Here is a 21,012-nt window from a genome sequence, read left to right as displayed (position 1 = left end):
GGTTGTGGTGCTAAGGAGCTGTGCTGCTTTTCAGCGCAACGTTCCTTGTGTTGACATCGTGTAGTGTGCACTGCGCTCTTGAAGGCAGCTTGAATTGCCCCGAGGAAGAGGCACACGTCGCCTCGCGTTCTCTCTCACGGTTCACCACCACCCTGCTTTTATGTGTGCTGAAGAAGACCTTCGGTTCAGCGACCATGTGACTGCCTCTACTGTTTCGCGACGCCTGCGATGTTTCTTGATGTTTTTAATGTTTGTTTTTGCTTTCCGGAGCGCATGCTCATTTTTGCGCACACGCGAAGTGCGCGCTAAAGCAAGCGTAAACAACATCAAGAGACAACCGCGAAGGAGCCAGGGAGAAGCAGCCAAGAACACAAGAGGAGATGCACATACGCACAAAGTCATGCAGGCCGGCTTCCAAGAGCACGCACAGACAAGTCCAAGCAAACAAACATGACTGATGATCTGAGTAGCTGTCAAGTATTCACCATCAACAAGACACGATGAACAAAAAAAAGATGGGCTGCACGCAGGAGAGAAAATAAAGAGCTGGCGGGTGAGATGGTGCATGCGGGGCGACAGAGGCTCCTGTCTCTCGCCCAACACCCAATACGAGTATGGCAGTGCACAGGCAAATTATGGAAGCGGGAGGAATCGGGACTATGCAAACACTTTAAGGCTTGCCTGTTGCGCTTGAAGCACCATAACGACGATGGTGCTCGCCTTTGCTAACGACCCGTTTTCTTCCCTTGTACTCCCCTTCTTTTCTCTGCTGCGCCTGTTCTCGTGCATGCGCGTGATGGCTAGCGCGGAGGACGGGAATATATATATATAAGGAAAGGAAAGAGGGTGGGAAGGAAAGAAAGGGGTGTACCGAGCGCGGTGCTGCAGGACGCACGCGGACACATCTACGAGCGTGGGATACGGGAAAAATGGATGCAGGAACAGTCGAGCATGAGGCGTCTCAAATGGCGTCATCAACGCTTCATATAGGGGGTTACGTGCACATACACACTCCTAACACACTCAGCCGTACAGTTAGGCGCCGTGTAAGACACATAACGAAAAAAGAAAAGATGGCGAGGCCCCATCATTGTTGGTTCCGCTTGCGTGGCAAGACACAGAAAGGGAAAAGAGAGAGAACACGTGGAGGAAAAGGCGTAAGGTTGACGTCAGCGCGACCCCGTATACCAGCGAGGGAGTACCCGAGTGCGAGTGCGTGTGCAACAAAGAGAGAGAGCAACGTGGAGGCAGGCAGCACCTCGCAAGGCAGCGAAAAAAAAAGTGACGGGAGCGAAGAAAGCAGGCAAAGAGATGAGGCCACAGAAGGCCTCAAACCTCCCCCGAATCCACAGCAGCAGCATCCAAAAGACACGGAGAGCCAAACGTTAAGACAGGGAGGTCCATCAACACCATCATCACTTGCTACTCACAACGAAGTGTCTACTCCATGCGACCTGAGAAAAGAGAGAGAGAACAACAACAAAAACGTGTCGCTATGCGTGATTTGCTTGTTTTTTTTTCGTTTTTTTTTCTGCCCCTCCCCCCCCCTCACGCACCGCCGCTCTTCCTGTGTGCTCCTTTTTTGCTTGCTTCTTCCTCCTGTTGTACACACGCATCCCGTGCAGAAGGCGAAGAAGGAGAGAGTGGGGGAGGGGGGAGGAGAAAGCTGAGCAGAGTAGACTCGACGCGGCGGAGAAAAGAAGGAGATATGATGCAAAAGCACGTTCACACAAAACCAAAAGCGCGAGCAGCGAAACAGAAAGTAAGAGGCAGCAGCAGCTCCAGCAAGAGGTCAAGAAACAGAGAATATGAGGAGGGCGAGCGACGCCTCCTGCACCGCAACCCGTGCGCGCGATAGAGCGCGTGCTGTAATCGGAAAGCAAGGCGAAAGAGGGGGAAGAGGGACGAATAACCACACGGTAGAGCATCGGCGGCGACCACAGCTCGAGCGCCTCGCCTCCTTCCCCCCTCTCCGCAAGCTCGAAAACCGTCCATGCACGCCAGCTAGCGGGCCGCACTAGTGACACAGCGTCTCGTAGTTGTCACCTTCTGCCAGGTTGCTTATGACGTCGCTGGCCGGAGCTACAAACGGATTGAGCCCCGCCAAGGGATCCACATGCCGCGGGAAGCTCGACCCGTCGTCGTCATCGCGCGGCACAAAGAGGGCCTCTTCGTAGTTCAGCGTTTTGGCCAGCAGCCGCACGTCGATGGGTGGCGCCGCCTTGGAGATGCGCTGGCTCGTGCGCAGGATGCGCATAGAGCGACTCACCGCAGATGCTGCCATGGTGGACGTGTCTGAATCGTCTCTCTGCAGCGAGGGGCCGAGCTGCTCCCTGGCGGCACCCCTGGTGCTGCCGTCGATGATGCGCAGCTTAGAGTTCTTCTCAGAGAGGTTGATCGTGGGCGGGCGCAAGGTGAAGTCACGGGCGTCCTCACCGTTGCGGCGGCGGAAGAAGCACGTCCAGCGAAGCAGGCGGCGGCTACAGTTGAGTACATCCTGCCCCGACACGAGCACCACCTCCGTCGCCACAGACCTCGAGAACGTCTTAAGGGCGGTGCTCACGTAGAGCCGTACACTCAGGAAAGTGAGGGTGCCCATACCCTCTGTCAGCATGGTGAGGGGTGTCGACTTCGGTACCGGCAGCTCCACCTCTGGCAACTTCACCACCTTCCCTTTCTCCACACTAATGTCGGAGCTCGTTTCCACTGTGTCGACCGGGAAGTTGTAGACCTCTGTTTTGGTGCGGATGTAACACTGCGTGACAAGGGAGTACTTGACGCGTGAGATTGCCCCGCTGCCATCGGAATTGTCAATGAGGATGGTCGCGCCAACCTTGCCAATACCGACCGTCACTAACGGGCTGCGGAGCGAGAGGAGAACCCTCACCTTGCCTGTGCGCAGAAACCCACTTCGAAGGCTGATGGAAAACCCCTGGTTCCAAGGCGGCGGCTGGAAGCGGCTGCTGCGGCGGTGTGGGTGCGCGCTGCGGGACTGCCTCCCCTCCCTCTCCTCCTCGCTGCTTCCGTGCGCCGTCTCGTGCGAGACGGCCTCCGTTTGGTTGACGTGCCGCACCGCCATGGGCGCCGGAAGCTCTCCCCCGGGCGGCGTGAATGTGAGTTTATCCACGTTGTTCTCCACCATGGCAGTGTGGGCCGGCGAGTCCATCGCGTCCCTCTCGTGAGAATGATGATACCGCTTCTTCTTACCCCTATTCTCGAGCGCTCTGCGACGCCCCACATTTGTCCCTCCGCTGTTGATGTGGAATCTGCCGTTGCCATACTCTTCTTCGCCTCTAATACTCGCTGCCGCCGTAGGTGAGGGGGCCTCCGGCCCAAAGTCGTACACCTTGGCAGTTGCGGCGTCATCCGACTCGTTCGCCGCGCCGGCAGCACCATCCTTGGTGTCCACGGACCGGTTCTCCGCATCTTCCTGCTCCCGTTGATTCTGCAGTATCCTTGCGCTACCATTCGTCACAGCCGTAGTCTCGGCCGCCACTAGTAGCGAGCCTCTTTCCCTGGCGTTCCGCTCGCACGCCCGGCGTTTCTTTCTCTCCGCACGTTCGCCAGCTGTCTCTGCGTAGACGGCAGCCTCCAGCATGAGCTGGTCCTCGGGAAACTGGCGATAGTGACGTATGCGTCGCTGATGTGCGATTTCAGAATCCCACTCCGCTTTATCCGCTCGCATTGTACCAGCCGAGGACATGAGGCGTGATAGGACACCAGCACGAGACTCAGTCTCATTGTAGTATGCATCGCCGCCATCCTCCGCAGCTTCGCAGAGTTGCTGCTCATCTTCGTGCAGCTGATACCAGCGCTGCACCTGCACCGGCAGCGGGTTCATGCGGAGTCGCGCCTCGGAGGTGTGGATCTTACCGCTTGTCATGATGAGCGAGGCGACGGCGTGGTAGCGCAGCACGCAGCGGCCATCGCGCCCGCGATATAGCTCACATGATGCGGGCAGGTTGTCTGGAAGGACTAGCGAGAACGGATACGAGTAGGTGCCGGGGATGAGATGGACCGCCGCCTCCGAAGCGTTCTGGATCACGGACGCTGAGAGTTCCGGCACCACGTCGCCTGCAGGCAATGACTGTCGATGCGGCGCACTTTTGAACCCTGTTCGGACCCCCTGTGCCTCAGCGATGCGGCGGCAGTTCCGCAGCGAGCGCTTCGAATCCAGCAGATCATGATCGACGCCCCTCAGCGTGATGAACTGCTCATAGTAGGTCGTCTTGCGTGCCTCCGGGTTTTTGTCGGTCACAAACAGCCCGCCCAGAATGGACCGCTCATCTCCGCAGACCCGCACCTCTAGTGCGAGGATGTCGCTCGGAAAAGGTATATCGACAATGACGACGCCTTGAAGAAGGTCTCCGGGGTAGCGAGATTGGTGGCGCAGCAGCAGCACCACCTCCGGCTCCATTTCCTTAGAGGAGCCGCGTTTGCGAAACATGGGAGCGGGCACGGGTAAAGCGTATGCCTCGCTCTTTCGCCTCTTCGGCCTCTCCAAGCTTGTGTGTATCGATTTTCGTTTTCTAGATTTTATGGGTCGTAACGGCGTCGACAAATACCTGCTGCTGCGAGAAAGGGGGAGCGGCAACAAGATTAGGACTTGAGAGATGCACCTAACCATGGAACCAGATCGAAGAGTCAGCAGCTGCAGTGAAGTGAGCCGGTGTTGTCGCGTGTGTGGGAGCGTGCGCTCCTGCGACAATGGCGAGAATGAGCGAACGGGACAAGTGCGCCGATAGCGAAACAAACAACAAACAAGGCGGACCGACTTGAAGCACACGAGAAGAGTAACAGAATGCGAGGAACAAAAAAAAATGCAGAGGCGCGCAAGAGAAAGCTCGACAGAAACGCAAGGAGGAGAGATGTGAGGGAAGTAGAGGGAAAGGAGAAAGAGAGGAAAGGTGTGAATAACGTAAGCACACGAGAAAACAGAGAGACACGCACACACACACACACACACACATATATATATATAAACGGAAGATATGAAAAGACGCTTACGGAAGGCACAAGAGAGAACGGAGCAGTACGGGGGAAGAGGGCAAGAGGAGAGATGGATGAAAGGAGGGCTGCGCTTTGTTGTGTGATGGAGTGCGTGTGTGCGTGCCAGGGGGGAGGGGAGGGGGGAGGAGGAAGAGAGGCAGATAAGCACTTCTCCTAGTCGCGCTTTTTATGGGAAAAAAGACGTCTGCCTTTCGTGTGAGTTTTTGATCCTTTTTTCTTCGTGTTGCGCAGCCTTGTCGTTGTGATGCAGACGTGCCTTCAAAAAGGGAGGAGGAAGATGGAGCGATGTGGAGACGACCTTCGAGCTGCTGGCCCGTCTCGGTGATGCTTTGTTATCCCCCTTTCCTTTTTTTTCTTTCTTCTTCGCCGACCTACCAGTCCGTTTGCGGGCCCGCCTCAATCGATACAGCGCACAGCTGAGTGAAGCACAAGGGTGCAGCACCAGCGGAGGGAGGGCGAGGGAGGAGGAGAAGACAGACAAAGAGGGGGGGGCAAGAGGTCGAAAGAGCGGCAGGAAAGAGAAGCTGAACGCACCGCGGAAGGTGTGCGTCGATTGCGCGTTGACATCCACGTTCCCGATTCTGCTAGGCAACACCAAAACGGTGCTTTTTTGTGTCTCACTCCACCAATCTGCGCATCGAGAACGGTCAAGAGGTGACGGGCTCAAGCACGCCTGCAGGGAGGCACTGGATGTCCCGCCTAGCTCTCGTGGCTGACGTTAGCGGATATCTTTACTCTCCGGCTGTGCATGCAGGGGTGGGAGACAAGGAGACAACAAAAAAACAACCCATCGCGCACCACACAGACGTCAAGTACGTATATGATGCTCTGAACTCCACAATAGTGACTCGGAGACTGACAAACACTCCTCCCTAGCTTATGCTGCCCTTCGTGCGCGCATTCCTTCGCCTGAGCACTACCGCTACGTCTGCCGTAGGGTGCGACGCTTTTTCACTGCGGGCTGCGCCAGCGGTGCCACGTCCGCTGTCGCAGTGGGCTGAGGTCCACCATCCGATCTCACGGCCATCGCCGTTGTCATCGATGTTGCGGCCGTCAACGCTGATATTTGCGAGTTTGCAACGCCATCGTGTATGAAGCTGTCAGAGCCCATTTTAGAGGTGAGGTCCATCGCCGTCGTGGCGACGTCCGGTGTGCCTGTAGAAGACAGTGTCGTGGTCGTGCGCGCAGTGCTCATCCCACTCGTCAGCGTCGTCCGACCCACGGTAGAGGGCAAGCGACCTGGAGTGGCGGCGGAGACGGGTGGCAGTCGTATCAGCTGCTGCCGCTGTCGTTCCATCGACGCGGCCTGCTGCAGCACGATCCCAAAGCTGGCTCGCAGAAAGTGCAGCTCATGGCAAACGATGTTCGTCAGCAAGACGCCTGGAATGAACATGGGTGACCCTTCCGCCTCAAAGACTGTCATGAGATTCTTGAGCTTCTGCTGCCGCATCGCGTGTATTTCATTGACAAGACGGATGACTTCCACCGCGTGCGGAATTGTGTCCCCGTCGTCGGAGCCGCCGCCACCATCGCTACTACCTCCGCCCCGCTCCGTCAACTTCTTAGCAATCTCGAAGAAGTAGAAGGGCAGGCTCTCAAAGCCCTGATCGTTGGTCCGCTCTCGCTCAATGACGTCGCGTAAATACTCCACGCGGAGGTAGTCTGGCGGCTGGATCGCACACGTGTTGGTCTGTCGCAAGTAGAGGGCGAGCCAGAGTGGCACGTCGATGGGGTAGTTTGGGGCGAAGGGCCCGTAGCTGCCACCAAGGCAGTCGACACGGTCCATCACAAACCGAGGTACAATTGTCGCCGGCATCTCCATCGCCATGAAGGAGGACACGTGGTAGTTGTTGAAGGCCCATTCATCTGCGAAGGAGCCGACCGCGAGGCCGACACCGCGGCTGCTGCTACTTCCGCCGCCGCCGCCAGCCCCATCTCGCGTTGATGACATACTGGACAGATGATAAAAGCGAGGCGAGCAGCAACTTCTTGCGCTGTATGAGTTCTATGGAGTTACTGTGTGTATTGGTGTGCTGATGTCTTGTGTACTAATCTATGAACGTGCGTCAGCGATCTGTCATTAGGGTCTGCTTGTAGGAAGCGTGACCGAAGGTGCTGCGAATTTCCTTTTTCACGTGATCAGTATGCGTGTGCGTGATAGTGGTTTTTTTGCCCGCGATTGCTCGCACCCGATGGCGCATCACGTACACGCACCCACAAAGTAAAGAGGTAGAAGGGAGGATGCGGGGTGAAGTTGTGGCGGACGCGCCACGGAAGCAAAACCCAGCACACACACTCACGAGCCGAATAACACCACACAGCACGTCTAGGTGGCGGAGACGCACACACCAAGGGATACGAGTAGGGAGAGAGCACGAAGAAGCAAACCGTGACACAGGAACCCAGATATGCATGCATGCCCATACGCAAGCACACCGATGCATAAAGACGGAAAGGCGAGGAGTTTCAGGAAAGTAATCCACCATGGCGAAACAAGGGGCAGATAGGTGGCAGCCAACGCTGGCGCCATCCAGAAAAGAAAAGCGAAAACAGACGCCAGCCACTGAGACGCTTTCTTTTGCGTCCCGCCCCTGCAGAAAAGGAGAGCGCTCGTAGAAAGTATGTTTGCGTGTTTTTCCCCCTTTATGCACAGGGTGCACGCCAGCAGTGCATGGGCCACAGTTCTCACTGCAGCCACGGAATACATCTGCTTCCTTACGGCAGGACCACGCAACAAAAGCGTAGTCCTGCGCATTCGAGGCGGAGGAGCGTCGGATGGGACGGCTGCACGCATGCTCACAATATCGGCGTAGAGACGGTCCTCGTTTCACCCCATCTGCGAGTCTTCTCGAGCCGCAATGTGCACCAGTCCAGGGCACTCGACATCCGCACACACAGAGGTGAAGGCAAAAAAGAAACAACAACAAACACTCGACTGCACAATGCGTGGCCTCTCTTGCGCGTCCTTCCAACCTGTCTCTAGCGCACTTCATCGTAGAGAAAGGAGCTCAACACGTACCGTACGACGAACCCAAAAACACAGGCGATGACCTGACACTTGAGGATCGCCCACGTCAGCTTCTCCTCGTGCATATCGCCGAAGAGGTAGAGGACAACGTTGAGGATGGTATAGTTGTGGCTGTTCGACAACAAGTTCGTCCGCGGGTTCCACGTTGGCACGCGGTGGCGCGGACACGGCACAATGCTGAAGAGCTGCGGCAGTGATATGATAAAGTTGAACACCTGCGGCGCGAAAAAGAGCAGCAGTGTCTTGCTGTACACGCCGGTGATGCTGGACACCGCCAGCACGGTACCGGCAAAGTAGGTATAGCTGTCTCCCACGAAGACGCGGGCGGGGTAGCGGTTGTAGCGCCAGAGGGCCAGGCTCACACCGATGAAAGGGCCCAGCAAGAGCAGCGCGCGCAGTTGATGGTCGCTCGTCATGTCGCGTGCATCTGCCGCCGCAGCGTCGACGCTGCGCAAGGCCGGCCTCGCCTGTCTTTCGAGGCGCATCTGGAATAGGTTGTACACAACAGACGCGACTGCGATCACAATGCTCTGCCCCACCTCCACACCGTTGACGCCGGCGAGAATGTTAATGCTGTTGGTGCAGAAGATGCACAGCATGGACAAGTAAACGAGGTAGACGGGACCGAGGTAGATCAACGCTGTGCCGCTTTCGGAGACCTTCACGTAGGAGCGGTGGTTGACAACGTAGGAGAACCACGTCGAGGGTGCCGTGACGCGAAAGGTGGTCGTCGGTTCGCCTTGTCTGGCAGCGAGGCCAAGAAGCCACTTCTTCGTTACGTTCATGGTGGGCAGACCGAAGCGACCGAACACGCACGGCATCAGCACGGATAGACTTCCGTCGTACGTCATGATGAGAGGCAGCGAGCCGAGCGTCGTGAGGATGATCTTGTGGCGCCATTTCACATCCAGCACGTCATCAACGAAGCCCAAGAGAAGCATGAGGGTGATGGTCATCAAGGGGCCCGGAAGAGATGCATAAGGGTTGTCTGACCCTTCACCAGCGGCGCCGAGAAACCGGAGACACACGGTGAGCACCATCACCACAGAAAGGTACACGGCACCTACGAGGATGCCGAGAGACTCTGGGATCGCCTGCTTCTGGAATTCCTTCTCCTCTGTCTGACCGGCCCGGCGCTTCGCAGCAAACTTCTGGCGCTGCTCCTCCGTGTTCTTGTTAATGTCGATGCCGAAGATGTTGCGCTCCAAGAGCGTCCTCGCCACATTTGGGATGTAGCGCATGGTACCAACATATGCCACGATGCTGCCAAGCAGAATGAGTCCCAGCACCGGCGCGTGCGCAGCGACCGCGAAGGCCGCGTTGCGGGACGATTCTACCAGCCCAAGAGTCATGATGGTTCTAAAGGGAGCCCCCCACCCCACACCTCCCACACACGCCAAAAAGAAAAGAAACGATCCTCTTTTCCTTTTTTGTGCGAGTCGAGGAAGAGCTTCTGTGCTGCGCAGAGACACTAAATAGATACTAATAAGAGGCAGTGAGTTCAGCTGCAACACGTAGGGACACACACACACACACAATGCGAAGCGAAACAAACAAAAACCAGACAAAACCACCCTTAATCACTGTCCGCAGTGGACGGGGAAGGGAAGAACGGACAAGGAGCGAGTTGGTGAGTGTATGGTGTGTGCGTGTGCGTATACATCTGCAAGATAGAGGCAGTTTGTGTTGCGTACCGGTGCACCAGAAAGCATTAAAAAAAGGAAAGCACTCAAAAGAGGCGAAACAAATGCGAAGAGTAACGGAAGACAGGCGAATGCCGATAACGATGCTCCCTTTAGCCTGTGCGCGCACTTTCCATTATAGTTGGCCACCTTTTCCACGGATGTGCGAGTTCAGATCATCCAGCCTGTGACAACTCGATTCACTTCCCCTTTTTGTCCTTTTTTTTCTGCATACCTGTTTGCTTCTCCCACCGCTATTTTCATCGAAGATGCCGACACCAGCGGCTTTTTACGGATACTTCAGCGACGGGGAATGACAAGAGACGTGTGGAGACGACGGAGCGTATGCGTGAGTGAGAGGGTGCTTCGGCGTGTTCCATCGGCGTTAGTGCGTCCAAGGACAGCGGAAACGAATCGGGAGATCAAGGCGGGCGTGCGCCAATGATGTATGAAAATGGCAGAAAAAGGTGCGTGTGCGTGTTATGTGTATGTGTTCTCTATTGCTGTGGTTATTACAGTGTTTCGAGCTTATGTAGGGGTACGCGTGCCGTTCTTCCAGTGCACCTTCCCCACTCACTCCCTTCTTCTGCGGGTGGGTGTGCTTTTGTACGACAACGATAGCGTGGTATTCCTGGCTAGGGCTGAGAGAGGGAAAAAAGGCAACACGACAACCGTCTGAATCCGCACCAGGGAACAAGCGACGGCGAATTGTTCGTTTTGCCTCCTTTCGGCGCACGCGCTGATGCCACAGGGCTGCTGTGTAGGGAGGCAAAACTGCGGCAAAACAAAAGACGAAAAGGAAGGGCAGAAGGGGGGGAGCGCGATGCCGTGCACCGAAAAGACTGCTAAAGTAACGCTGACGGTCGCGCGATTGGTGCTCGGGTGCTGTCAGAGAGGAAGTGAGGGAGAGAGGGGCTGGCGAAAGCGAAAGCGGCGGCCAAAAAAGGCACCATCGCGCGAACGCATTGCAGCCTGCACGCTGCCTGCGGTGCTCGAAGGGACACATGTCGCTCACCCCAGGAGCACGCCCTCAGTGTTGACACCACTACCTCACCGTTTAAAGAGAAGCGACGCACTTGCTCAACCTACCCTAGCTGTTTCTTTCTCCGAAAACATGTGCATTGATCTTGTCTTGTGCTTTTTCGGGCACCCGTGCCCATCGCTAGCCTCACCCACCCTTTGTGACACTTCTTCGCTCTCGTGCAACGACACATGACATCTGTGCACCCTCGCCGTCTGCAGTGCCGATCTCCGCTAGGGGTCACTCTTGGCACACGTGTGCCGCTTCGCTTACAACCCGTATCGCGCCGGTCCTCTCATGCCCACGGTAACAGAGATTGTGGGGAGGGAGAAAAAGAGACAGAGTGCTGCAGCAAACAAGAGTGCGGACAAACGAGAGAGCGTGCCCCAAGCCGATATGGAAAGACATGGAGGGGCCACGGGGGCGCGTTGGTCGGCACCCTTTTGGTTTGGCGGTGGTGCAGATATCGAACGACCGTAATCGCAAAACACGAACAAGAGAAATGACAAGAGAGGACACGAGATGCATCACGGTGTGCACGTGCGCCCATGAATCAAGAAAGAAAAGGTTCACACACGCACATGCGCACGCAAGACTCAGGGACCGGCACAGCTGCTACAACAGTATGCGCGAAAACGCGCACGCAGACCAGCGCAAGTCCAGAAGAGCCAGAAAGTGAGCAAAAAGGAGGAGGGAAGGCGCAGAGACGGCGCGTTGAAAAGGTTGAGGGGAGGGAAGGGGAGCGCTAGACTGGAGTGCCATGGTGCGCGCGCGTTAACGCCACAGACGTCGGTCGAGGGGAATGCGGGGGCGACGAGAGCGTGGACGCAGGTTGTCTATGCGCTTTTGATTGCCGTGACGGGCTTGTTCCGCCTTTTTTCACCTCGCCGATTGGTGTACGGACACGCACACATCCACACCGAAATAACGGCAGCCCGTTTCCTTTTTCCTCTACCGCCCGCCGTTTCTCTGGCAGCCGAATTCCCCTACAAAAACCGGCGCATGCGATGCAGCGCTCGCACTCTCCTTCGGCACTACTGGATTTCAACCAAGACTTTGCCGCAGCTCGTGCCCGAGTACAGATGATCAACGGCGTCTGCGACACTGCTCAATCCATGAAACACCTTCTCGTCCACGAAGAGCTTGACCTGGCCGGCCTTGAGGTACTGCAGCAGGCTTGCCATGTACTTCGGGATGACGTCGTAGAACTGCGGAAGGAAGAAACCGTTCAGGGACGCAGACTTGGTTAGGAGCAGCATCGTCATCGAGGTGCCGCTGGGGTGCGAAAAGGGCACCGCTTCACCGCTCTTGTAGCTCGAAATGGAGCCGATGATCACAACACGGCCGTGCACGGCGACGTGGCGGACGGCATCGTTGAAAGTCTGGCCGCCAACGCACTCGTAGACGACATCCACGCCTTTCGGACAAAGCATGTGCAGGCGGCTGTCAAGGCTCTCCGTCTTGTAGTTGATAACGTGGTCGCAGCCAATGCTCTTGAGGAACCGGGCCTTCTCCTCGGAGGAGCAGGTGCCAATCACCGTGCAACCGTAGACGTGCTTGAGCAACTGCACCGCGATCTGGCCCGTGCCACCGGCCGCCGCCGTCACCAGCGCCACGTCGTCCTTCTTTACGCGACCCACCTCGCCAAGCGCGACGGCGGCCGTGAGAGCGCTGACAGGGAGCACAATGTACTCAGGCTTCAACTCTGGCACTGGTATACATATCTCTGCAGGTGCGTCGAGGAACTCAGCAAAACAGCCGTACTGCATTAGCACGACGGGGTCACCCTCCTTCACGTTCGCGACACCGGCACCGATCTTCACCACTGTGCCGGCCGCCTCGAATCCACAGTCGAAGGGTGGCCGCGCGTTCTTGAGGTACGAACCATTCGTGAAGTTCAAGTCGCTCGCGTTGACGCCGGCGTACTTGACAGACACGCGAACCATCCCCTCCGGCACTTCCTCCGGCAGCTGCGCCTCAACGACGGAGGTGGAGCTGCGGAAGTCTTTGGAGAGGGAGACGACCTGAAGCTTCTTGAAGCTGCTGGGAGACGACATGCTTCAGAGGACGTGCGGCAGTGTTTGTGTGTATGGAGTGGGTTAGGGGGGCGGTAGGCACGCGTGTTTATATGCGAGCGAGAAATACCTCCGTGAGGGATAAGAGAGATAATACTGCAAAAGAAAAATGATAGTGGGGTGTGCGGGTAATGACGGGACCACTCGTCTTTGAGAGTGTGTATGTCGATAGGAAGCACTGGCGTTCCATGCACGTGCGTGGGTGTATGTGTTTGGGAGGGTGAGGGAGGAAGTGACCGATGTGTAGTGCCAAAAATAAAATGAGAAGGACAGAGGGAGTTGAAGGAGTGGCGATGCAAAAAAAAAAAGAAACGAGAAAAACCGACAGCGGAGCAGCCATGAATGGAGTTTGGCAAGCCAACATAAGAGAGGAGAGGGAGGGAGGAGAAGCAAGGCTGCACGCTAACGCCCACGCACGTGCATGCCCGATGTGAAAGCGACAAGCGTATCACTCGTTACATGAGGCACACTACTCTTTGTAATGTGCGTGTTGCGCCTCCACGCTGTACAGCTACGCGGGAATGACTGGGCAGGAGACAGGAAAGTTGCCGCTCTTTACCAATCCATCTGCCGTCGCACACACCTCTCTTCTCTGAAGCACATCCGTGCGCCATCTTTTTTGTGCGTAATGCGGCCCGGTAGTCGATACCAGCCAGGAAGCAGTCACACAGCGGTGCATGGAAGCTTTCCGAACCCACGTACAGATATGCTCTTCACTCTCTGCCCACCAGCAGAGCATATACTGGTCTTTCTAAAGGCGCTCGCCCATGCCTCCGTCGTCAAATCAATCTTCGTCCCAGACGCCATCGCCGCCGCCCTGGAATAGGCGGCCACCACCGCCGCCTCGCTTTAGCGGCTCCGCGGCATTGCGTCGGCTCGTGGCGCCAGCGGCGACTGGAGCGCTTTCCGCCTCGTCGTAGTTCTCGTCTTCGCTGCTGTCCGTCACCCAGGACGGCTCGCTGCTGCTCGTGGAGCTCTGCGATTCGGAGTCGCTGGTGCGGCCGCGTTCCCGCTTACTCTCATCGGTGTCATCGGCCTGGCCACTGGAGATGTACGGGCCACCAACGCGCCATAGCTGCTCTCCGTCATCTGCCACCTTCTTCGCCCCCTTGGCGTTGCCCTTCGCAGCCTTCGTTCTCGAGAATGACGGGAGTTGGGACGAGGATGACGTGGCAGTCGTGGCTGCTGCTGCGGATAACTTACCTTGCGCGACGTCGCGCAGCCCCCAGAAGGCTTTGCTACTCTTCGAGTTCAAGTGCTGCAGGAAGCTCAGCGTCTGTGCCTGTACAGCCTTTGACAGTTCGACATCCTCCTCGTCGTCTTCATCATCCTCATATCGCTCCGCCACTTTTGGCTGCCTGCGCGCCTTCCTCTCGAACGCCATCGTGTTGTTCGTGGTCGCAGACGACAGTGTACCGGTTGTGGAACGTTTTTGCCGTTTCATCGGTGAGTTCCTTTCCCCTGCCCCGTTCGCTGCGCCTTCGCGGAGTCGCCTCATAGAGGCCTTTGCCCTCTTTATTTGTAGGCTGATGCTCTCCGTGCTCGCGTACGCTTCGTCACCGTTGCTGCTGCTTTTGCCCACCCCGATGAACAGACGAGCAACGTCTTCAATGGACTTGGGGGCAGCGGGTGTGCTTTCCGCATGTTGCATCCGAGGGGCCCGGTGAACGGGCGCCGCAGTCGGCAAAGAGGTTACCCGCTTTCGTTTTCTGTTGGATGCCTTGCCGGCCTTCTTTGCCAGGCGAGGCCTTTTGTCCTTGGACATGCTTCCGCGTACGTGAAGAGGCGCTCTCAACGGAGAGCCGTGCTGCTGTGAGAACAAAGAACAGCACCGACTTTCAGGCGCGAGGAGACAAGCTATTGTTTCCAGCGAATTCACACCTGCTGATGTGCTTGTCCGACACGTTAGTGTGCACCTATGCGTGTCGGTGCTTGATGATGACCGCCTCCAACCTCTGCCATGCACAGGTAGCGATCGTTGCAGGAAGGGCGAGGGCGAACGGGACCAAGTCAGAGATCAAAGATAAGAATGCGCATTCATGTGGGGGAGTGTGCCCTTCTGCAAACAGAGGGGCACGCCAGGTGCGCTGTTGTTTGACAGCGGACGTGGTGCACCCCCCTTTTCTTCCCACCCCCACCGACTACGCCCCACGGACACCTCGAAGCGACGGCCCTCAGAACAGCGTCGCTGCCTCGTGGGCATGAGGGCGTCTGGGCCTCGCCGTCAGTGCTCATATGCGTGTAGAATCGTTTGTGCTCACCCTCGCCTCCGGTACAGCCTTCAGTGCGGGACGAAGAGGAAGCGCCCGATATACGTGCCTCACGCGCTTTGCTGCAGTGCCCGTTAGCCTGCGCACGACGACGACGCACGCGAAAAAAAAAAGGGCAGAGCAATCCACCTCTCGCTCTGTGTGTACTGCTGGTATGTGGGAGGCGTCTTGTGTGCATATGTGCCTGCATATTCGTCAACAGACACAGACAATACGCCAAGACACACACACACACACACGCACGTACGCAGGGCCAAGGTGGACAGACACACGTATCTGCCGCAAACCTCTCTCCCTCCCTCCATCCCCCCGATAACCAGTCGTAGGTGCGCGCAGCACCAGCACAATGGCCGCAACAACACATACACACACAAAAACAGCGATGGAGAGGACAGAGGGGTGCATGTACATACGTTGCAAGAGGAAAGCAAAAGAAAAACAAGAGAACCACCTTATTTACATGGATGTGCTCGTCACGTGTCCGTGGCTCAGAGGCACTTGCTGCGGATGCTGTCGCTGCTACTGCAACTGTGGCATACACGCTCTACACAGCACACGCAGACTCACAGAAGAAAACAAGCGCACAGGGATGACGCGTGTGGATAGCATGGGCAGTCTCGTATTCCAGATTAGCTTGCCGCCTTCTTCTTTTTCTTTTTGGAGCTCTTCTGTAGCTTGCTGATGGTTTGTCGCGTCATCATGGCCTTAAGCGCGGCCTCCAGCACCGACGCTGCCGCGTACTCGGCGTCCCGCTGCTCTTCAGCTCGCCTCCGTGCGTCCTCCTCTGCCTTTTGCGCAGAGTCGCGCTGCCCCTTGAGTTCCTGCTGAGCGTCTCGCTCGTGCTCGAGGTCTGTGAGACGCTGCGCACACGCCTGGCGACTCCCCTCCGCGTCGATTTTTGCTGCCTCCTTCTTCTTGAGCTCATGGAGCGTCTTGGCTTCCCACTCGCCAGCCAACGAGTCCATTGCGGTAGTGCGTTCGTGTAGGTACGCGCTAAACACTTCGTGCGTCGTGGCGCCGATGGAGAGCAGCTGCTCATCCTGCTGTATCGCTTTTCTCACGTCCCGCACCTCGGCGGCGCCCTCACGCTGAAGGTTTTCAGTGGCCGCTTCACCGCAGGCCTTGGCTGCCTCACTGCGCTGCTGCAAGGCAGTTTTTAGCTTGTGCAGCTCTACCTTCAATGCCGAGATGCGGGCGAGGCGTTCCGCAACCTCCTTGTCCTTCAGCTCACGCTCACGCACAAGGTCCACCTGCAGCTGCTTCACGTTTTGATTTAGCGCGCGCTCCTTGGCCAGCACATCATCCGCCCAGCGCTGCGACGCCTCTTCCTGCAGAATCTTCACGGCGAACTGCTGGTAAGACGAAGAGAGCGGGATGCGCGGCCCCTGCTGTACCACTCGCGACACGCGAGGTCGCTGCAAATTGCTGCCAAAGCATTTGAGAAAGACGGAGGCCCGCGACCCGCTCTCGGTGGAGACGGCACCACCGCCGACCGTGGAAGATGGCCTACTGTCGCTCCGGGCGAGCCCGAAGGCACCAGCGCCGTTGAATGCCACATGACCGAAGTGAGCGTCCTCGCCGACGCCGGTCTGGGCGATGCTTTGCCGAAGACCACCGTCGAGGACAGCGTTTGCCTGGTGCTGCTGCTGTCGGAGCTGCTGGGTCTGCAGGGCTTCCTTGTATCCCACGGTCAGCTCTTTGATCGCCTCTTTCAGTAACGCCGTCAGCTCCCGTCGTCCATTGCACACCTTGGCCCAGTTGTCCGCGTCTTGAGGGTTGTCCTGTAGCTGTGTACAGAGGAGACGATTCGTATCTCGAAGTCGGTTAGACACCAAGGCTAGCTCCCGTTGCAAAGCCGCCTTCGAGGGGTCGCGAACGTGTGCGAAGCACTTGGGATGCAGCTGCGGTTCCCCAGGGTGGAGGAGCACGGTTGGCTGATCCTGGGTTAACAGCTCCCCGTAGCGGCGCTCCAACACCCGCAGCTCCGCGAGCAACTCGAGCACCGACGCGCGTCCGCAGCCACGCTGCTGCTGAGTGACTGCCAGCACCTCCGCCACCTTCTGCGCGGTGGCGACGCTCGCGTCGTGGGCGACGCCCGCCAGCACGGCGGGTCCACGCGATGAGTTGTGCGGATAAAAGCTGGCTGTCGACGCCGCAGCAACAGCTATCGCACTCGAAGCAGTTCTCGTGCCATTCGCATTTTGGTGGCTTCCCTCCATACCTGGGGTGGGGCCGGCGGCATCTAGAAGGCTGAGCAGCTCTAGTCGCTCCACCGCGCGCTCCAGAGAGGCCACCGCGCGGTTTACCTTAATGAAGTCGAGCTGCGTGGAGAAGCTCGGCTGGCCGATCTGCAGCAAGCACTCCACCGGCGCCGTCGTGGCGGCAAGATCACCAATCGTGCTGGACGCCTCCTTTGCTGAAGCCGCGTTAGCCGCCGCCGGCGAAGCTGTGGAGGAAGCCTGCGTGGCGCTCTTTGTCATGGCGCTTGCGCCGACGCCCCCAGCCGGATGCGGCGGGTACGGAGAAAGTGTTGAAGCCGCAGCTGGCTTCTGCGCAGCCGCCGAGGCTGTGCGAGATTCACCAGCCAGCACCATCGGAGTCTAAAGTCGCTTATGTTAGACCCTTTTCTTGTCAGATGACCTAGAGTGAGAGAAAGAGAAAAAAACACGAAACTGCGCAGACCTCCTCAACGCGCGCTTTCTCGCTTTCGTATCTTCGCGATGAAGCAGCGCAGCGACTCACAGGTTCAAACTGCAGCGTCGGCCACCACGACACTCTCGCAAACTCACAGGGTAGAGTAAGCACCAGCGCTTGGCACCACGCAATCGCCACTGCGTGTGCATTCGAGCAGGTGAGCGACACATCCGAGAGAGGAGTTGCCCCCCCCCCCCACACACACATACAAAGTACCACAGACGCAAGGTCAAGAAAGAAGTGCATGGACAAGTATAAGCAGAGAGGAACGAGTGCCGCGTTGTACATATGCAGACTCACAACGGCAAGAGAGGGAGGCAGACGGGGCGAAGTGATCTCGTAGACGTCCCCCAATAGACACCGCCCTCAATAAAAGAGGTTCGCTTTCTAGTCTTGCTCAGAGACGACAAGAGGTGATGTGATGGGGCATGATCACTCTGACGGCGACATATTGGGAGGTTGAGAATCCTGTTAGCCACAGTTACGGAGGAGACGTTGATCGCACAGAAAAGACGCACACACACACGCATACACATGCAAACATGCACCAGCACCGATGCCGAAAGCGGAGAAGAATAAAGGGAGGAGGAACGCACGAGGACAAACGCGAACTCTTTTCCGTCCCCTAAGCGTTGTTGTCGTGACGACTTGAGAAACTGGGATGAGGCCGTGGGGCGTCACGGCCGACCTCTTAAGAGTTCTGCTGCCACTCCGAGCTGCACTTGGTGCACTGAAAGAAAATTGTCTGACCCTCATCCGCGCTACGCGTTTGCCGGGCAAAGGTCTTGCAGGGGCGGTGGACACCGCACGTCTCGCAGAAGGCTTCCTCAATAATGCGATTATCCACCTCGGTAATGCCGGCACTCTTGGCTCCACCAACGGCGCCGGGAGCTGCCCCAAAGGGCGACGTGCCACCCAGCGTCTGGCGAATGTATTCCACTGCGGCGGTCACTTCCTTCTCGGTGAAGAAGAGAGCAGCGCTGGTGTCCAGGGAGCACATCTTGCTGCTCGTTTTGACACCATCGCTTGTCCTGCGCATGGCGCGATGATGCTTCTGAAGCGCCGAGTGCGTGCCGGGCTCGTGCAGAGTTCCGCACCAGCCGCAGGTGCTGCGCTGGCACGCGTTCGTGTGAATCGGGAAGGTCTGGCCACAGACGGCGCAACTAAGAGTTCCGAGTGAGTACACGTTATCAGATATGTAGTGCACCTGCCGCTGCTGTGGCGGTGTTTGCAGCTTCGCTGCCTCGGAAGACGCTGACATTGTATTTGTGGCGCGTGTGATGACAGCAGCTGCTTTGTTCAAGAGACGTGCTTCTGTGCGGCGACACACGAGGTAACGCACAGCAACAGGCAGGCATAGAGTGAATGACGGAGAGAAGGAGGGGAGAGGTGGCCAAGCAAAATGACAGCGAGCAGGTGGAGAGGGTGTTAGCCCAACGAAAAACTGGTCAATCATGTCTTTGCCGAGTACCGACTTTGTCGCAGAGGCCGCCCATGAAGAGTTTTTCTCTCTCTGCGTCTGTAGCGACCACATGTGTCCGCCTCAATCCCTGCTCTGTGGAAACCACACAAGGCGGCGCTCCACGGCTCCACGCCCACGCTACCGCTGCCCAGGAATGGAGGAGGCCCCCGCTCGTCGCGTCGCGCGCTTCTGTATTTGCCCGCTGAAGAAAAAATGACGAAGCCGGTTCCCCTAACCACACACACGCACACACACACGGAAGGAAAACAAGCAACTATATGCACCTTCAGATTAGTCCAAAAAAAAAAATACCTTCACCGATACAGGGACGGCCAACACGCGTGCGACCACGACTGCCGACCCTTTCCTCTTCCCCTCGTTTCTCGAAGCACCCCCTGTGCCACCCGTTACATAAAGAATGGCGCATTTGTGGAGGGGGAGTGGGAGTGGGGCGCGAGAGAGGACAGGAGAGGGAGGGAGGAGGCAAGGGTGTAGGGGAAAGAAAGAAAAGGCAGAGAAAAAAAGAGCTAGCAAGACGGAGACATAAAGGAGCAGCCAGCACACGAACACCCGCACACACAGAGATGTAGCGTCAAGAGAGAGAGGCCGAATAAGAATGTGCACGAGGGGCTGGTGGGGGAACGCATGGTCATTAGAATGAGATAAAAAGGCAGAACATGAGCGACAGTCTTCGCCTCATCTCTTCCATGCTGAGCTGATGAGTGCGGGCAGCAAAAACACACACCAGCAAACAGCCAAAATCTGAGCCGAACTTGAATGCTACCAGCCTCTCCTTCGTTTGCACACTTCACTCATCAAAGTTAAACAAACAAAAAGCGAGTATGCGCGTGAGACTGGTGAGTTTCTTCGCCTCTCTACCAGCTCTTCCGACTTCTCCGCCCTCACCCTCGTCGCATTCTTCCTCGTCCTTTAGCAGGGATGCGTGCGGCCTCTACGCAGCACAGGCGAGAAAAGTGTGGTCGTGGAGAAAGACTACAGAGTGAGGGAAGGGGAGAACAGCTATTACTCACTGCCCTTGTCCCCTCGCTGTGATGCTGCGGCTTCCTGTTTTCTTTTTTTTCTGCGTTCACTCCTTCAGCCTTTCCGACTTGGCTGCAGTGCTCGACTTCTGCCTGACCTTTTCAACCCTTCTTTGAGTGTTTTCCCTTCAAATAGTGAAAAGCAAAAAAAAAGACGCGCCGAAAAAAAAGAAAAAGCGATACACCGATGAATGCCATGTGCGCGTTCATGCAGATGCGGCTGCAGTCAAAGAGGCCAAGAGCGCGAAAGAGTGAGGCATCGTTGTCGACGACGCAGTCGACGCGCTGCACCATAATGCAAAGGGGCAGCGAGCTTTCCCCTTTTCTGCCGCCTTCTTGTTCATCCCCACCGATCATCTGCTGCCGCGTCTGCCTCTCCGCCGGCGCTAGGGTGGATGCCGTGAGATTTTTTGTTTGCGGGGACCGCATCCGTGCGGCGCACGCCTGGAACGGCGGAGGGTAGACAAGGAAGGACACCGGAGAGAAGAGGCCGGAGAACATTTGGACAGGCGAGTGATGATGGTGCCGGTAGCGAGGAGGGCCGTGGAGTGCAACCGGATAGACCCCCTCCCTCCACACCCCACCTCAAGTGAAAACTCATTACCGAGAAAAGCGGCATGACGAAATCAGCAAGAGAAAGACCGAAGGAGACGAAAAAAAAGTATGGAGGGAAGGGGAACTCACGTGCACAGGAAGCAACCCAAACACATAAACCGTACGAAACAAAACA

General features: G+C 57.1%; 7 protein-coding genes across 7 annotated transcripts; all 7 read right to left on the bottom strand.

Annotated features, from left to right (window-relative positions):
• Nucleotides 1-2,017: 2,017 nt before the first annotated feature.
• LINJ_36_4410 (conserved hypothetical protein) lies at nucleotides 2,018-4,447 on the bottom strand (the record flags this gene model as incomplete). The annotated part of the gene is made up of 1 exon (XM_001469985.1): nucleotides 2,018-4,447. The coding sequence occupies one exon, from the start codon at nucleotides 4,445-4,447 to the stop codon at nucleotides 2,018-2,020; it is 2,430 nt and encodes an 809-aa protein (XP_001470022.1).
• Nucleotides 4,448-5,932: 1,485 nt separating this feature from the next.
• On the bottom strand, nucleotides 5,933-6,961 carry LINJ_36_4400 (conserved hypothetical protein; the record flags this gene model as incomplete). The annotated part of the gene is made up of 1 exon (XM_001469986.1): nucleotides 5,933-6,961. One exon carries the CDS (start codon nucleotides 6,959-6,961, stop codon nucleotides 5,933-5,935), a length of 1,029 nt encoding a protein of 342 aa, XP_001470023.1.
• Nucleotides 6,962-7,989: 1,028 nt separating this feature from the next.
• Nucleotides 7,990-9,390, bottom strand: LINJ_36_4390 (putative UDP-N-acetylglucosamine-dolichyl-phosphate N-acetylglucosaminephosphotransferase; the record flags this gene model as incomplete). The annotated part of the gene is made up of 1 exon (XM_001469987.1): nucleotides 7,990-9,390. One exon carries the CDS (start codon nucleotides 9,388-9,390, stop codon nucleotides 7,990-7,992), a length of 1,401 nt encoding a protein of 466 aa, XP_001470024.1.
• A 2,385-nt stretch (nucleotides 9,391-11,775) lies between these two features.
• On the bottom strand, nucleotides 11,776-12,798 carry LINJ_36_4380 (putative oxidoreductase; the record flags this gene model as incomplete). Its single annotated transcript, XM_001469988.1, has 1 exon — nucleotides 11,776-12,798. The coding sequence occupies one exon, from the start codon at nucleotides 12,796-12,798 to the stop codon at nucleotides 11,776-11,778; it is 1,023 nt and encodes a 340-aa protein (XP_001470025.1).
• An 802-nt stretch (nucleotides 12,799-13,600) lies between these two features.
• On the bottom strand, nucleotides 13,601-14,581 carry LINJ_36_4370 (conserved hypothetical protein; the record flags this gene model as incomplete). Its single annotated transcript, XM_001469989.1, has 1 exon — nucleotides 13,601-14,581. The coding sequence occupies one exon, from the start codon at nucleotides 14,579-14,581 to the stop codon at nucleotides 13,601-13,603; it is 981 nt and encodes a 326-aa protein (XP_001470026.1).
• A 1,134-nt stretch (nucleotides 14,582-15,715) lies between these two features.
• LINJ_36_4360 (conserved hypothetical protein) lies at nucleotides 15,716-17,566 on the bottom strand (the record flags this gene model as incomplete). Its single annotated transcript, XM_001469990.1, has 1 exon — nucleotides 15,716-17,566. One exon carries the CDS (start codon nucleotides 17,564-17,566, stop codon nucleotides 15,716-15,718), a length of 1,851 nt encoding a protein of 616 aa, XP_001470027.1.
• Nucleotides 17,567-18,471: 905 nt separating this feature from the next.
• On the bottom strand, nucleotides 18,472-19,236 carry LINJ_36_4350 (transcription factor S-II-like protein; the record flags this gene model as incomplete). The annotated part of the gene is made up of 1 exon (XM_001469991.1): nucleotides 18,472-19,236. One exon carries the CDS (start codon nucleotides 19,234-19,236, stop codon nucleotides 18,472-18,474), a length of 765 nt encoding a protein of 254 aa, XP_001470028.1.
• Nucleotides 19,237-21,012: the final 1,776 nt, after the last annotated feature.

Source organism: Leishmania infantum, chromosome 36, assembly GCF_000002875.2.
Source record: "Leishmania infantum JPCM5 genome chromosome 36".
Lineage (NCBI taxonomy): Eukaryota > Euglenozoa > Kinetoplastea > Trypanosomatida > Trypanosomatidae > Leishmania > Leishmania infantum.
Note: the sequence above shows the minus strand (reverse complement) of the source record. Positions and strands in the feature narration are given on the sequence as shown.